Source organism: Mizuhopecten yessoensis, unplaced genomic scaffold (assembly GCF_002113885.1).
Source record: "Mizuhopecten yessoensis strain PY_sf001 unplaced genomic scaffold, ASM211388v2 scaffold2137, whole genome shotgun sequence".
Classification (NCBI taxonomy): Eukaryota; Metazoa; Mollusca; class Bivalvia; order Pectinida; family Pectinidae; genus Mizuhopecten; species Mizuhopecten yessoensis.
The window spans coordinates 886,207-901,621 of record NW_018404396.1 but is presented as its reverse complement, the minus strand read 5'-3'; the positions used below and the strand labels follow the sequence as shown (position 1 = coordinate 901,621).

General features: G+C 36.5%; 1 protein-coding gene across 1 annotated transcript; it reads right to left on the bottom strand.

Annotated features, from left to right (window-relative positions):
• Positions 1-6,823: 6,823 nt before the first annotated feature.
• LOC110445264 (serine/threonine-protein phosphatase PP1-beta catalytic subunit) lies at positions 6,824-15,122 on the bottom strand. The gene is made up of 8 exons (XM_021489785.1): positions 15,042-15,122; positions 14,048-14,179; positions 13,142-13,372; positions 12,693-12,797; positions 12,249-12,320; positions 11,940-12,091; positions 10,885-11,019; positions 6,824-10,492 (listed from the first exon to the last, which is right to left on the bottom strand). Exons 1-8 carry the CDS (start codon positions 15,115-15,117, stop codon positions 10,388-10,390), a joined length of 1,008 nt encoding a protein of 335 aa, XP_021345460.1. The 5' UTR covers positions 15,118-15,122; the 3' UTR covers positions 6,824-10,387.
• Positions 15,123-15,415: the final 293 nt, after the last annotated feature.

The following is a 15,415-nucleotide window of genomic DNA, read 5'->3' as shown; positions in this document are numbered from 1 at the left end:
AACTAGCTATAAACTGTCTTCCACTGGACAGAAGATCTAGAGAAGCAGTGATCTCTACACCATTACCATTGATATACAGCATTAAGATATTATTCCTTTACCTGTTATCTAAATAAAATTTCACCCAATCTGTATGTTTTGGAATAGAGTGAAATCACTTTTTTTTTTAAAAACAGTCCTTTCTGTTGTATATTTTAAAATGCCTTTTATATCAATGTACACCACTTGCTGTTCTCGTCAAGTATTCCCATCATAGTGTTATTTTTAATACGAAAACAAACAGTTAATAAGCTGACCTTTCAAGGGGAATAATTGTCTGACAATTGTAAAAGGTTTTGTATATGAAATAGTGTGTTGGTGAGATGTTTACATGTTGTGATAGTTATGTTTTTGTTGCCGTGGTTACAGTGAGGAGGGCTGTGCTTTTCTCATCATTGTGCACCACTATATATAGTTACCCTGACAACCTCATTTAAATATGTTTGAAGCATTTTATCATTAGATACATATTTGTTATATGCAATATGTGTTTATTGTGCTGTTGTTCCCATCTGTTAATTGCCATTGTAAGCAGGTTGTCAACATATCTACCTGTTCCCTTTTATTAACATTGATTTATTCCGTTGAATCTTGAACCCCATGTCAGTCAGCCTGACTTGGTTTTTAATCCATCAGATTGACTGACCTCTGACCCCTGTTGATCAGATTGATTTTGATCTTCTTCCATTGGTGAGACTGGTTTTGACCTTGAACTCTTGAGTCAGATTGCCCATAAAACCACTGGTCCTTTAGATGTATCACTTGACAACTGGTCTCTCTAGATGTATCTGTTAACTGTTTGTGGATGGTTTAGTGTTTCAATGTTTTTTTGTTTTGTAATTTTAGTCTTCATTAATTCTTTGATGTATAACCTTTGACCTTCAAACATAAATTAACATCCCAATATGAAAGTAGCCTGGTGGTGCAGACAATCACTTCTATGTTATGGGAAAATATTTCATCAACAGTCGTAGAAAACTGTCCAAAAAGTTTACAAGTGATAATGATGTTTGAAGTAGAAACGCAAAATTAAAAGTGGAGTAAGCCAGGAGTTGCTAAAACTGGAAAATATTTCAATCAGGTTTATTAAATCTGAATGCTATGTTCAGTTAGCCTTTAAGATTAGCTTTAATTAGATTGGATGTGTATAAACCATACTATTAGTTATACCATACTCGTAGGGATGGGGGAAGTCATGTTTAACACCATACCAGTAGTATGAGCGGGTGGCATTAAATTACTTAAATTTGTTCAAAAGTTTTATGTGAAAATATGTGTTTTAATATGATCTTAATTGTATATAGTTAAGTGTTTGGCATGTTGTGCTGTTGTTAAGTTACCCCTGGAAAATTGTCCTTTATTTAAATTTCTGTGATGAGGGAGGGAGGACATTTATGTGATTGTGTTGACCATTTGACCTAGTACCCTATAGTACATCACCTTGTGTTTTCTGTCAGGTTTCCATGTGTTGGAGGTGGGATCCTTCAGCAGACATGTGACATGGCTGTACATTTTGTTAGACCTGTGTGATATGTTGAGTTGTTATCCTCCCTGTATCCTTTTTACCCTGCTGGGTAGCGCCTGGCGTTTATTGGCCAAGTATATTATGTATGTCTGTACCCCGCTGTCGCCCGGCCTGTAGGACCCACTTTGTTAACCCTCTCTGTAGTATGTTGTTATTATCTTGTATATGTTGTACATGTAGCAAATCAATTTCTTTTTTAAATTATCTACAAATTATTAACACAAGTGGTTCATACTTGAAAAGTCAAAATTGCTATGTTTATGATTGGGTGGTTGAGTGAACAAGACAATATGTATGGAGCCCAGGGGCCCTGGAGGGTACCAAGTACCAGCCCAGGACCTTGGGCAGTGGTGTCATAGCTTTTAGTTGATGTCTCCAATCATTGTTTACAATATTTTTTTAATGCAAGCAAAAGTTATTTTAAATGTTGAGATTAAGTGTGACAAACCAATGTATTCAGACTTTCTAACTAAACACCAATTTGAAATCCAGAAATTCCTCTATTTTCAACTGCCTGATGTTAGCAGTATAAATCTTAATGTTGTTCGCCTCATAATGGAATGGCCGTTGTAAAGGAAGCTGGTTCAGAAATGAATTAATTGTTGAAAGAACTATGTCAAGTAAACAACATTACATGGGTGGGATTCAGTGGGGAAGTTGTTTTAAATGTAAAAAAATATATATTTCACCATGATTTTTTTATTGTAAAACCTGTTATCTATCAGTGATGGCTACTGGTAAAAGTGATGATATGGAGCTTTTGTGTTCAAGGTATTCCTGCAAGTACATGTAACTTGGGTATTTTTTAATGGACATTGATATACATGTACACAACAATTGCATATTGTAAACCATATTGATATTTTTTCAGGGTATTCATGATGTTATTATAACGGTGTAGAAGTATTTGATCAATCATTCATACAAGGAATGTTTTAACAGGTTTTGTTTGGGTGTAGATTAATACATCAAATCTACCAGTTATCTTCACTGGTTACCTTGTACATGTTCAGGTATCGGTACCAATTATTTTAAGTTGCTGGTTCAGTATTTATGGGGTGGACTTTGGTTTGTCACACTTGGTTGTTGAATGGTTGAATATGGTGTACATGTTCAGTGTATAAGAACATCTTTTGCGGTACATTACAAAAGTCATCTGTATATCATACATTGTCACCAATTTCAGTGTGAATGTCTTGTTTTATTTTGATACAATTCTATTATATCAAGATATCAATAGTGTTTCTTGTTATTTGTTCATGCAAAGTATATATGTACTAAAGAGAAACAGAAGGCTACATACTACTAACGTCCTAAAATGACCTGTTGATACGACGTTAAACAGTATAAAACCAAACCTACATACTACAAACGTCCTTAAATGACCTGTTGATACGACGTTAAACAGTATAATACCAAACCTACCTACTACAAACATCCTTAAATGACCTGTTGATACGACGTTAAACGGGATAAAACCAAACCTACCTACTACAAACGTCCTACAATGACCTGTTGATACGACGTTAAAAGGGATAAAACCAAACCTACCTACTACAAACGTCCTACAATGACCTGTTGATACGACGTTAAACGGTATAAAACCAAACCTACCTACTACAAACGTCCTACAATGACCTGTTGATACGACGTTAAACGGTATAAAACCAAACCTACCTGCTACAAACGTCCTTAAATGACCTGTTGATACGATGTTAAACAGTATAAAACCAAACCTACATACTACAAACGTCCTTAAATGACCTGTTGATACGATGTTAAACAGTAAAAAACCAAACCTACCTACTACAAACGTCCTTAAATGACCTGTTGATACGATGTTAAACGGTATAAAACCAAACATACCTACTACAAACGTCCTAAAATGACCTGTTGATACGATGTTAAACAGTATAAAACCAAACCAACCTACTACAAACGTCCCTAAATGACCTGTTGATACGATGTTAAACAGTATAAAACCAAACCAACCTACTACAAACGTCCCTAAATGACCTGTTGATACGATGTTAAACAGTATAAAACCAAACACACATACCATAAACGTCCTTAAATGACCTGTTGATACGACGTTAAACGGTATAAAACCTAACATACCTACTACAAACGTCCCTAAATGACCTGTTGATACGATGTTAAACAGTATAAAACCAAACCAACCTACTACAAACGTCCCTAAATGACCTGTTGATACGATGTTAAACAGTATAAAACCAAACACACATACTACAAACGTCCTTAAATGACCTGTTGATACGACGTTAAACAGTATAAAACCTAACCTACCTACTACAACAAGTTACACAGTACCACACGTTCAAAAACACCTTCAGTTCAATACCAACATATGCCCCTGGGGATGGGACAGGATCTTATTTTCTCATTCCGTCTTATTTTCATCTGGCATCATAATCATTCCAACCAAGTTTGAATAATTTCCTGCTAAAAAAGGACAAATTTTATACCAAAAAGTGTTATTTCCCTATATAAACTAAAAGTCAATTTTACCCCCTCCCCAATCGAGAATGGAGGGGGGAGGGGGGTGGTAATAAAATTGAAAAATAGATCAAGCCTCTGATGGAATTTTCATCCATGCACAGAATTTGATAAAATTTCTGAAGAAGAACAATTTTGAAATTTTGGTAATTTTTCCCTTTGGGGCCCACCCTAGCCCCTCGGAGATGGGGCAGGAATCCCAATTTTGCATTGTAATACCCTCTTGCACCAATGATGATTCTGACCAAGTTTAAATAAATTCCTACTGAAAATAGACAAAATTGTTATTTCCCCGTATAAACTATTGTAAACTTTACCCCCTCCCCAAGGGAGAACGGATGGCCTAGGGGTACTGTAATTTACAATTCAAACAGAGCCCCTGATGATCTTTCCACCCATGCAGAAAAAAGATTTTTATAATATTAGTTAATTTTCCCTTTGGGGCCCCACCCTTGCCCCTGGGGTTGGGGCAGGAATCCCAGTTTTACCATTTCATACCATCTTCTTCCAAGGATGATTCTCACCAAGTAAGAACAATTTCTTACTCAAAATTGACAAAACATACCCAAAAGTGTTATTTCCCTGTATAAACTATAGTAAACTTTACCACCAACCAACCCCCCCAAGGGAGAACGAATGGCCAGGGGGTACTGAAATTTACAATTTAAACAAAGGCCCTGATGATCTTTCCATCCATGAAGCGAAATTGACAGCAGTAGTACGGAGTCTGGAGAAGAAGATTTTGGGTAGGAATCCCAATTTTACAATTGTGTAGCCTCATCTACCAAGGATGATTTTAACCAAATTTGAAAAAAATCCATGCACTGGTTCTTGAGAAGAAGTTAAAAATGTAAAAAGGTTTATGCACGATGCACGACGGACGAAAAGCGATCAGAATAGGTCATTTGAGCAAAGTTCAGATGACCTAAAAACACTCATCTCTTTATTTGATTAACTTGAACATGTAACTCCAAAATTTGGTTGAAATCTGCTTAGTAGTTTTGGAGGAAATGTCATTTAGAGCAAACGTTGATAGACAACAGAGAAAGCACCACCACACAAGCTCGCTGTGGGACATTGTACCAGGAAAGCTAACATGCTTACCATGGAAAATGATGACACACACATACAGTAAAACGTATTGATAGCACTGGGAAATTTTCACAACTCGTATGTAAAGGCTAAATGATCTGCTGGAGTTGATGGAGTACATCTGGCATTTACTGCTGAGGAGTAAGTTGGGGATTATCTGCTGGAGTTTAGAGGAGTAGATTGAAGATTATCTATTGGAGTTTGGAGATGTAGAGTGGATATTATCTGCTGAAGTTTGGAATAGGTTGAGCATTATCAATTGGAGGTTTGGAGAAGTAAGTCTACAGGTTTTGTAGAAGTAGGTTAGGGATTATCTACTAGAGTATGGAGAAGTAGGTTGAGGATTATCTGCCAGAGTTTTGAGAAGTAGGCTGAGGATTATCTGCCCGAGTTTTGAGAAGTAAGTTTATAATTATCTACCGGAGTTTGAAGAAGTGAGTTCAGGATTATCTACTGGAGTTTGTAGAAGTAGGTTGAGGATTATCTAGCTACTGGAGTTTGGAGAAGTATAAGAGTATCTACTGGAGTTTGGAGAAGTAGAGTGGATATTATCTACTGGTATTTGGAGAAGTAGAGTGGATATTATCTACTGGAGTTTGGAGAAGAAGGTTGAGGATTATCTACTGGAGTTTGTAGAAGTAGGTTGAGGATTATTTGCCAGAGTTTGGAGAAGTAGGTTGAGGATTATCTAGCTACTGGAGTTTGGAGAAGTATAAGAGTATCTACTGGAGTTTGGAGAAGTAGAGTGGATATTATCTACTGGAGTTTGTAGAAGTAGGTCGAGGACTATCTACTGGGGTTTGTGGAAGTAGGTTGAGGATTATCTACTGGAGTTTGGAGAAGTAAGTTAAGGATTATCTACTGGAGTTTGGAGAAGTAGAGTGGATATTATCTACTGGAGTTTGGAGAAGTAGAGTGGATATTATCTACTGGAGTTTGGAGAAGTAGAGTAGATATTATCTACTGAAGTTTGGAAAAGTAGAGTGGATATTATCTACTGGAGTTTGGAGAAGTAGGTTGAGGACTATCTATTGGCATTTGGAGAAGTAGTTTGAGGACTATCTTTTGGAGTTTGGAGAGGTAAGTTAAGGATTATTTATTTGAGTTTGCAGAAGGTTGATGATTTCTTGAATTTGCCAGAGTTTGAAGAATAAGGTTCAGCATTATCTTCAAGATCTTAAAGGATTAGGTTATGCATAATCTGCTAGAGTGCAGAGGAGCAGGTTGAGGATTATCTGCCGATATTTGGAAGAAAAGTCTAGGCATTATCTGCTGGAGTTTGAAGGAGTGAGTTGCGCATTATTTGCTGGAGTTTCAGGGATAAGGGCGGGGATTATCTGCTGGAGCTATGAGAGGAATATTGGATTTTATGACTTGGATTTCAGAGGGGTAAGTTATAAACTTGGGGTTGACAAGTCCTCAAAACAGGATAATAATGAACCAACACCATCATTGGCAAACCACTTAGTAAATTTTTTGTAAAGAAATCAACATTATGAGGTTAATTTGCTCAACAGTGTCACCAAAATAGGATCGCCTACACAAAGATTCTAAGTGTTGAGTTGGCGATCAATGCCCTTTGCACCAAATGCTGTGAAGTGTGGGGGTCTGTTTCCGCAAAATTTGCTAAATACAACAAAAAAGAGCTGAGGCAGTTTACAGAAATATGTTTATTTTTGTTAATATTTTATAAAATATCTTCACAGTTTATGGAACATATTCACTAAACAAACCTTGAAAGTTGAAGTTGTGCTACAATTTGGAACTTCCTGTATCATCACTTGACATTTTGTGTGTACACAATCAAAACACATGCAAAAGAGGTGTGATGATCACACTTTTAAATCTATAACAGACAAGATATATAACAAAATCATATATATGTTTAAACCAGCTGAGACACCTAGCTAAGATGTCAACTGGATTGTATACAATAGACAAGCTTGCTCACAGGAAACCCGACAGAAATATCAATTATCACTCAAGTGCTGTCAACCATGAAAAGCACATTTATGCCTATCAGACCTGTGACAACGTATTCATATGCACAGTTGGAAATAGATTTTTTTTGTATAGTCAGGGACGTTTTTTTAGTGTCGCAGTACAAACTGCAGTTATGTACGTGTCAACGAATTCGTATGAAATTCAAGTTTAAGAAATGCAAGCAAGTTCTACTTCCAACATAAAACAACAGATTAGAGACGCAAACATAGATAAACCTTGTATTCAAAAGTCAAGCTAAGGACAAACTTATGTTTCGTGAGACTTCATATTTCTGGGTTTTTTTAACAAAATTGTAACATAGACCGGGATCTTTTTCTCACAAAACCAATAATACAATGTAGTCATTACAGCTGATTCTGTCATGAACAGCAGACAAAATACAACCTCATTTCAAACACAGCATACAGCTATAGGCTCAATATAATTGTCAGTAGCTAATAGTGAGCAGTGCTACATAGCATCATCATCAGGGCTGTGTGTCAGGGATACATGTTAATTAAGTCTCCTCTCGTCATTTTTCTACATGTTGAACATCATCAGTACACAGGCCACAAAAGTACGTCTTTGCCAACTATTCTTAACTCAAAACAAAAAGGTCTGTTTTCATACTATTGTAGGTACATGTGAATCACACAATTCCTGCACACTGCACAGTTTCGCTAAATGTGTGCATTAAAATCATACACAAGTATTTAAGACAGTAGCAAAGAACTAAAAAAAAATCTATTTTTTAACAAAAATGATCAAATAGTAATTTCAGTCAAACAAAATAACACACCACCTACAAATAAATAAACTAAATAAACATTTAACAAAGGGATTAGTACAATGAAGAAGGTCATGCTGACAACCTTCCCCAGCTTTGCCTACAGTGTACCTGTAACAGAAAGGGTCAGAGCACAACAAAAATACACACAAAATGTCTAGCTTATCCCAAACCACTGGTTACTTCAATAAATACAAGAATCTGGGGTAACAAATGACCTGTTGCACTATTTACTGCAGAGGTTAAGCATAACTACCTGGCAATGTTCTGATAACAACTAGTCGGTTAAGCTTCTTCCTGATAAATACTATTTATTATCTTATTTGAGCTGATTTCAAACAATAACCATTAATTTACAACCCCATTTAATCATAAAAATTTGTGAACCTGGTATTAAACCAATACCACGCTTGAATTAAAATGTTGCAAAGTAAAACATGTCCCCCACCACAACACACTGAGACACCTGTCAGGGCTGATTAATAAAGAAAACTGTTCAAACATTTAAAAGTCTGTGCTCAAGTTAAGGATGACTCAAAATTTGACCCCTAACCCTGACCTTGTTTTAGGACTATGGCTTTCAGTATGGTTAAATCTCCAACTATTACATTTCATAAACCAATACTTTGTTTATTCACAATGTTATACGGCAAGCATGAGACGACTCAGCATTAGGTCCCTTACTATGACCTTGACATATTGGGAACTAACACAGAAGGAATATGCATCAAACTAATAAGACATTACATCAGTGAGTTTTCACAAAAATTAAGACAAAAGTGTTCAGAATTAATGACCTAGGAGCACTGGACAGATGAACAAGGTGAAAATCAGAATTAATGACCTAGGAGCACTGGACAGATAAACACGGTGAAAATCATAAGTCCACAACTGCACCAATAGAGGACTTACCTAACACCACAGCAACTAAAGAAGAGTTCTATTTTCCTCAAAGTTATTAGTTATTTTGGAACCTTTTGTGTCTTCAAAAGTAACTACACGTCATGACATTATAACAATGCACAGTTTGGATGAATGTTCACAGTTCCCTGCTATACCTAGGTCAAATTTCTAAAAGTCCACAACAATGTCAACAAACAGTAAATCAGAAGCTTCAACAGACTGATTGAGATTCCGTTCATAACTACAGGCCAGTGATAGTGGGACACTTGTCGACTGGTCTTGGTGGGGTGTGCCCAGGGTTTTTTAGGACTTTAGACGCCTCACATTGATAATTCCACACCATTTAAGTAAAATATAATACCTATTATAATCTACAACAGTCCTCGATAACATACTGTATCACATAAAACCATAAAATAATGTCAAACAGAACCTTTTCAAAATACAGCAGAAAACTTGTAGATTTTAATGATAACTTTGTGAACAGAGTTCCTTGGAACCTATGTAGTGTTTGTCTTGTAGCATCTTACATCGATAATAGTTTCTTAAACCTTGTAGTAGCAGGTATTGCAAAAAAAAGAGGGTTATATATTAAATCTTTGGCTATAACAAGGTACATAAAAGCTATGGCTTGGAATACATGGTATAAGAGTAACATAACGGGTATACTAGACAATCAATTTCTCAACCCTAATATGTCTGCACAGTGAAGATGACCATATTACATTTGTATTACAAGATTACTAATTTGCATGAAAAGAACTACATTATGGCGATATGTTAATGGTCTGTAAATACATTACACAAGATTCCACAGTGTGGTGTACATCACCTCGGGATTCAACACCAGTTACTAGCCTTAGAACTAAGCCAAAAGTGTCTAATGCTTATTGTCAGTGTATCAGACCTGCTCAATATTGAAACTAGCGTGCACATACACACACTTTCTCTCTCGCACTCACTTACTCATCCACTCACACGCATTCTCATACACTGCATAGATATATCTTCACCCTCTCTAGTGCATACTATCTATATAAACACTTTGTTCTTTTAATCTAACAGTGCATCAAAATAGCGCATCAAAGGGGGTAAAAAAAAATGCTATACAGGGGATCTGTGGAGCACTCCGCTGTACATTATATACACTGTTTAATCACAGATATCTCATTGCATTTACAGGGTGGTAAATTCGTTCTGTCCTTTTTTAACTTTTTTGTTTGTATTCACATCATAAAAATAAGAGCTGACAAAACCACTTGAGATGCTCCATAAAACTTAAGCTATGTACAATGTATAATGTTTACACAGAGGCTACTCCAGTACTGGATGTTGTCTACCTGGCAGTTAGTCTATCATACACAATGATACCAGTGGTCAAGTAGAGCTGATCACCCTTTAAGATGAAACCTCCACACAGGATCTGCTGGCTAAGGCAGATGTTGATAATGTCAATGTTTGATCTTGTTCACAACAAAAGGTTACATCTTAAAGCGAGACAGCTTTAATCAGCAGGTGCCCCACCCTTTCTTCGTCTACGATCATTTCTTCTTTGGTGGCTGTGGCCCTCTAGGGGGAGTCACCGGGCGACCAGAGTTCAAACCTCCATACTGGTACTTGGCTTTCTTTTCGGATGGCTTTAAAATCTGAGAAAAAAATAGAGCATTTTCTTTTGTAGAACAGCATGATTTCTTCAAAGAAAACATCATACAGATCAGATACAGACCACTGTATTAAGAAACAAACATTGAGATCTAAATAGAATTAAATAGGAGTGGATTGCACTCAAGACAATTGGTGCTATTTGTACATTTTCATAAAAGATGCATATTTAATTGTAAAGATGATTTAAGATCCATCATTATTCCATTCAGTTATCTAGAGTATTGTAGCAGGGTATTTTTGATAATTCATACTATACTTCACATCAGTTTGTGCGGTTCCTGTGGATTAAAGCATCTGGGTTTAAAATTTCAACTTACAGTACTTCATATTACTTTATTGGGCAGTCAAACATGATATAATCCAAACCACTTACCTGGAAGGAGCACATCAATGTCTCGTCCACAGACATCATGCCTCCTGCATTGTCAAACTCTCCACAGTAGTTTGGTGCTGAAAATAGGGTCACCAACTGTCTTTTGGCAAAAAACTCATACCCATCTTCCACAACCTGCAAAAAAAATTGTGTGATAGTTTTATATCAATTTACTCCTCTCTGGTTAAAATTTGTCAAGTCTTTTGTCAAAAAGGTATTAGTCAGGAAAGTATTTTTTACATCTTTAACAGTGATCCTTTAAGTCAAGGAAATATAAATTACTGTTAGATATATCACACACATTCCATGTATTGTGACCAGGAGGTCTGTCACACCTGTTCCATGTATTGTGACCAGGTGATCTGTCACATCTGTTCCATGTATTGTGACCAGGTGATCTGTCACACCTGTTCCATGTATTGTGACCAGGTGATCTGTCACATCTGTTCCATGTATTGTGACCAGGTTATATGTCACACCTGTTCCATGTATTATGACCAGGTGATCTGTCACACCTGTTCCATGTATTGTGACCAGGTGATCTGTCACATCTGTTCCATGTATTGTGACCAGGTGATCTGTCACACCTGTTCCATGTATTGTGACCAGGTGATCTGTCACACCTGTTCCATGTATTGTGACCAGGTGATCTGTCACACCTGTTCCATGTATTGTGACCAGGTGATCTGTCACACCTGTTCCATGTATTGTGACCGGCTGATCTGTCAAACCTGTTCCATGTATTGTGACCAGGTGATCTGTCACACCTGTTTTATGTTTTGTGACTAGGTGATCGGTCACATCTGTTACATGTATTGGGACCAGGTGATCTGTCACACCTGTTTAATGTTTTTTGACCAGTTGAAGAGACAAATGACATAAGCTTTGTTAATAAAACCTGTATGAATGACCTTGACCTTCAGCAAATTTTTAGATCTAGAAATCATTACGCAGACAGATGGACACGAGTATGTTGTGAAGCTTTGAAGTCTTAGGCTCACTGAATACAGGGCTAAAGTCAACACAAATTTTGAAGAAAGGAAAAGGGTACTCACTTGATGTGCACGACAGATCAAATCCAGGTCATGGCGGTTAAGGAACTTGCTAACAACATCAGCTCCGAACGTAAAGGACACACCACGATCATTCTCTCCCCAGCCCTGGACGTCTTTGTCGGGGTCTGACCATAACAGGTCACAGAGCAGACCTACATAATTCAGCAATGTGTATTAATATTTGATTGAAATTAATATGTCAAATACAGGCAAATTACAAAACTATCATAATGTAAAGATAAAAGAAAAGGACCAGGTTTGGGTAGATAAAATTGAGGTCTGCAGGAAGTCTTTATAACAGAAAATTACCTGTGTCAGGAACATCAGTTGGACGCATGATTCTCCGGATCTGTTCCATAGACTGGAGATCTGGTGATAGCCCTGTAACATACAAACACTTGAGCATTAAAATATGTACTACACCTTATCTCAGCTCGGGTAATGTTTCTTTCAATCTGCTGGTTTACAAGTTACCACCTTGATGAACTATTACCAGCCAAAAAAGGAGAGCCTTTAATTGGTTGTAAAAGAAGGAAACCTACAGTACAGTTACAAGCAACAAGTTTATTTGTGTTACAATATTGAGGTCACTTCGTTTGAGTGATCAGTGCCATAATATTATAAACTGATTAGGCAATCGATCATCGATCCGATTACTATTTCAATTTACAAACTGAACATTGATTACGATTTTAAACTAATTGCCAATCACTACTTGATGTTATTTTATGTATAAGGAATATTTAGACATACCACCATGACAACAGAAGATCTTTTCATCAATAATGGCTGCTATCGGTAAACAGTTGAAACAATCAGTAAATGTCTTCCACAGCTTCACATTAAATCTTCTTTTACCTGAAACATGTAATAGCCAAAATCTTATTTTTTTTCGATACAAAATAAAGATAAATGTATATATATATCCGCCTGAAGAAGCCCTAGAATGCAGAAAGGCCTAGCGGACGATCTGAAAGATTTATGTTTTTATTCTTTATTTTCCTTCGCAAGGACTTATTTATTTATTATCTACTATATATAATGTATATATATCTTGCAAAGTACATACTAACAAAGTAACATGAAAACAATACATCAATTTCCCATAAACTATTTCTCTCAATTTGTAGGACTTTGTTCCTTTATCAGTTTTGGTACATTTACTTTGAGGATAAATAACGTATCAACATTAAAACACTTACATTCATCATAAAATCCATATATTCTGTTGATACTTGCACATTCATGGTTTCCACGTAAAAGGAAGAAATTCTCTGGGTATTTAATTTTGTAAGCAAGAAGTAAGCAAATCGTTTCCAAGGACTGTTTTCCTCTGTCTACATAATCGCCTAGAAACAGATAGTTGGATTCTGGTGGGAAGCCTCCATACTCAAACAATCGTAGTAGGTCTGTGTACTGTCCGTGGATATCACCTGTAAAGGAAAAGGAATGTTCCAATTCTGAGTACAAATCAGTGTGTGTTTAAAATGATGACGGTCAAATCGTAGGGAATAAGTCCTTGAACAACAGTCGTCTATCTTGTGTAGAAGAAACGAAGCTACGAAATATATGAAAACGATGAAAAAGTAAATCGTTAAATGGATAAGAAAACACGTCTGTCTGAACCGAAAACTCTCTAAGCACTGAACCACGTGACCTCTACGTCATCTCAAGGGGTCCCTCAGTAGGTTGATTTTACAGAATGGGATATCTTGGCTGTGATACTATGAACTAGAAAACCTCTGTAAGACAATGCCCCCTTACCCCTGAAGTTAATAAACTGATGACAATGAATCTGATAACAAAACAGCAATATAGATATATAGTTGACCTATATAAAGTGATACTGGTGCAGATATTGGGACCCTGAAATATAACTTGTCCGAGGCATTATCATGCTTGACCTTTACAATACATATTATTTGATGAAAAATTATTCAGAAATTAACTCATTTGAGCGGTGACAATGAATCATGAAGGGATCGGAAGGACATGGGTAACGCTTTATGTCTAACCCCCTCTGTTTTACTGGGAGGGGGCATAAACATCACTTAAAACCCCCTCTGTTTTACTGGGAGGGGGCACAAGCATCACTCAAAAATACACACCACATATTTTCAATGGTGCCTCCAGCTCTAGTAAGATAGGCTGACTGAGGAAGATCTCTCGTGACTTCAAGCACAATCCTCTCACTTCCGCCTCTGTCATCTGAACAGTCTTTCCTGGTCTGCATCCTCGAACTGCATAAGAAATATACATCAAAGGACTTTTTAGACTTAATTGCTTGCATATATCAGGAATTATTATGAAAATACCAAAAGAGTATCTTGAATGAATTTCCATTCAGTGTTGTTGTGGGTTTTTTAAATAAGCCTCCATGAGATTCTATTTGATATATACTCAACCAAAGAGGTTCAATTGTGATAGTCAATTTCAGTTTTTAAACTAACAACTCTAATTAATCATGATTTTCTGTTATTTCAGATTATGGTTCGACTATAGCATGACTACTTTCAGGAGGTTATTAAGATTTGGAGTAGACATATGATAGCAGATTAAAAAAAGAATTTTACCCAATACCAGATACTGAATAAAACATTTCTGGAAAAATATATGAATATATAAACCACTCTCTATCTATTTCAAGATATATAAATCATTTGAGAAATTCTGATTATCAATCAATGACAATCATGAATTTGAAGGGATCCCGAACACAGTAGGCCTACATCAGTTTGACAGCACTGAACGGATGCGTTTTCCAAAAATAGATATGATGAGCTGCAACTGTAAACAAACCTTTGAGCTAGGTCTGATGAAATATGTATGGCATTTCTTGAATAGTTATACATTTATAAATGATATCGTAAATGAACGAACAGTTTATCTTTACAAAATAACCCACTGGATCATAGTGTTGTCAACAACAAAATGCATTTCGAGGCGGGACGAAAGAAACAGGAAGAAAAAGTGCCCAAGTGTATAAAACATAGAGTATTATCATAATATACATTTTTGCTACGTAAGCTGCAGTGGAACAGTTCTTTGAAGCATACGAAATTATATGTTAATCGTCGTATGTTCTCCTGAACGAGAAACTACCTTCCAAAAGGCGCGATATCAAGCTATCGACATTCAGCTCGGTCTCCGCCATCTTGATTATTTCTCGTGACGTCATCAATCTTACTCAACCATGATGACCTCGAAAGATATTTTCGGGGGCTTCTCGTCATGTACATATTTAGAAAGTAACAATTAAACAGATATCACGCTTTATAATAAAATGAAATTCACATTGGTAATAGTATTTAATCACTCTATTCCAACTTTCACTGTTTTGGTATATTGCAGAATAGACTACGTATACATTGATGCGGCTGGAACGGTTTACGTAGCACAATGCCTTATACGTATATCGGGCCACAGGTCTGACCCTTTTTTATCGAACAGGGCCGTCTAAGAACGAAATGGAGCTC

Excerpts from the sequence above, each read along its gene's own strand:
- LOC110445264 (XM_021489785.1), bottom strand. The coding sequence starts at position 15,117 with ATGACGTCACGAGAAATAATCAAGATGGCGGAGACCGAGCTGAATGTC. Across the intron at positions 13,373-14,047 it reads GGCACCATTGAAAATATGTG|GTGATATCCACGGACAGTAC; the intron begins GTGTGTATTTTT and ends TTTCCTTTACAG. Across the intron at positions 12,321-12,692 it reads GATCTTCTGTTGTCATGGTG|GGCTATCACCAGATCTCCAG; the intron begins GTATGTCTAAAT and ends TGTATGTTACAG.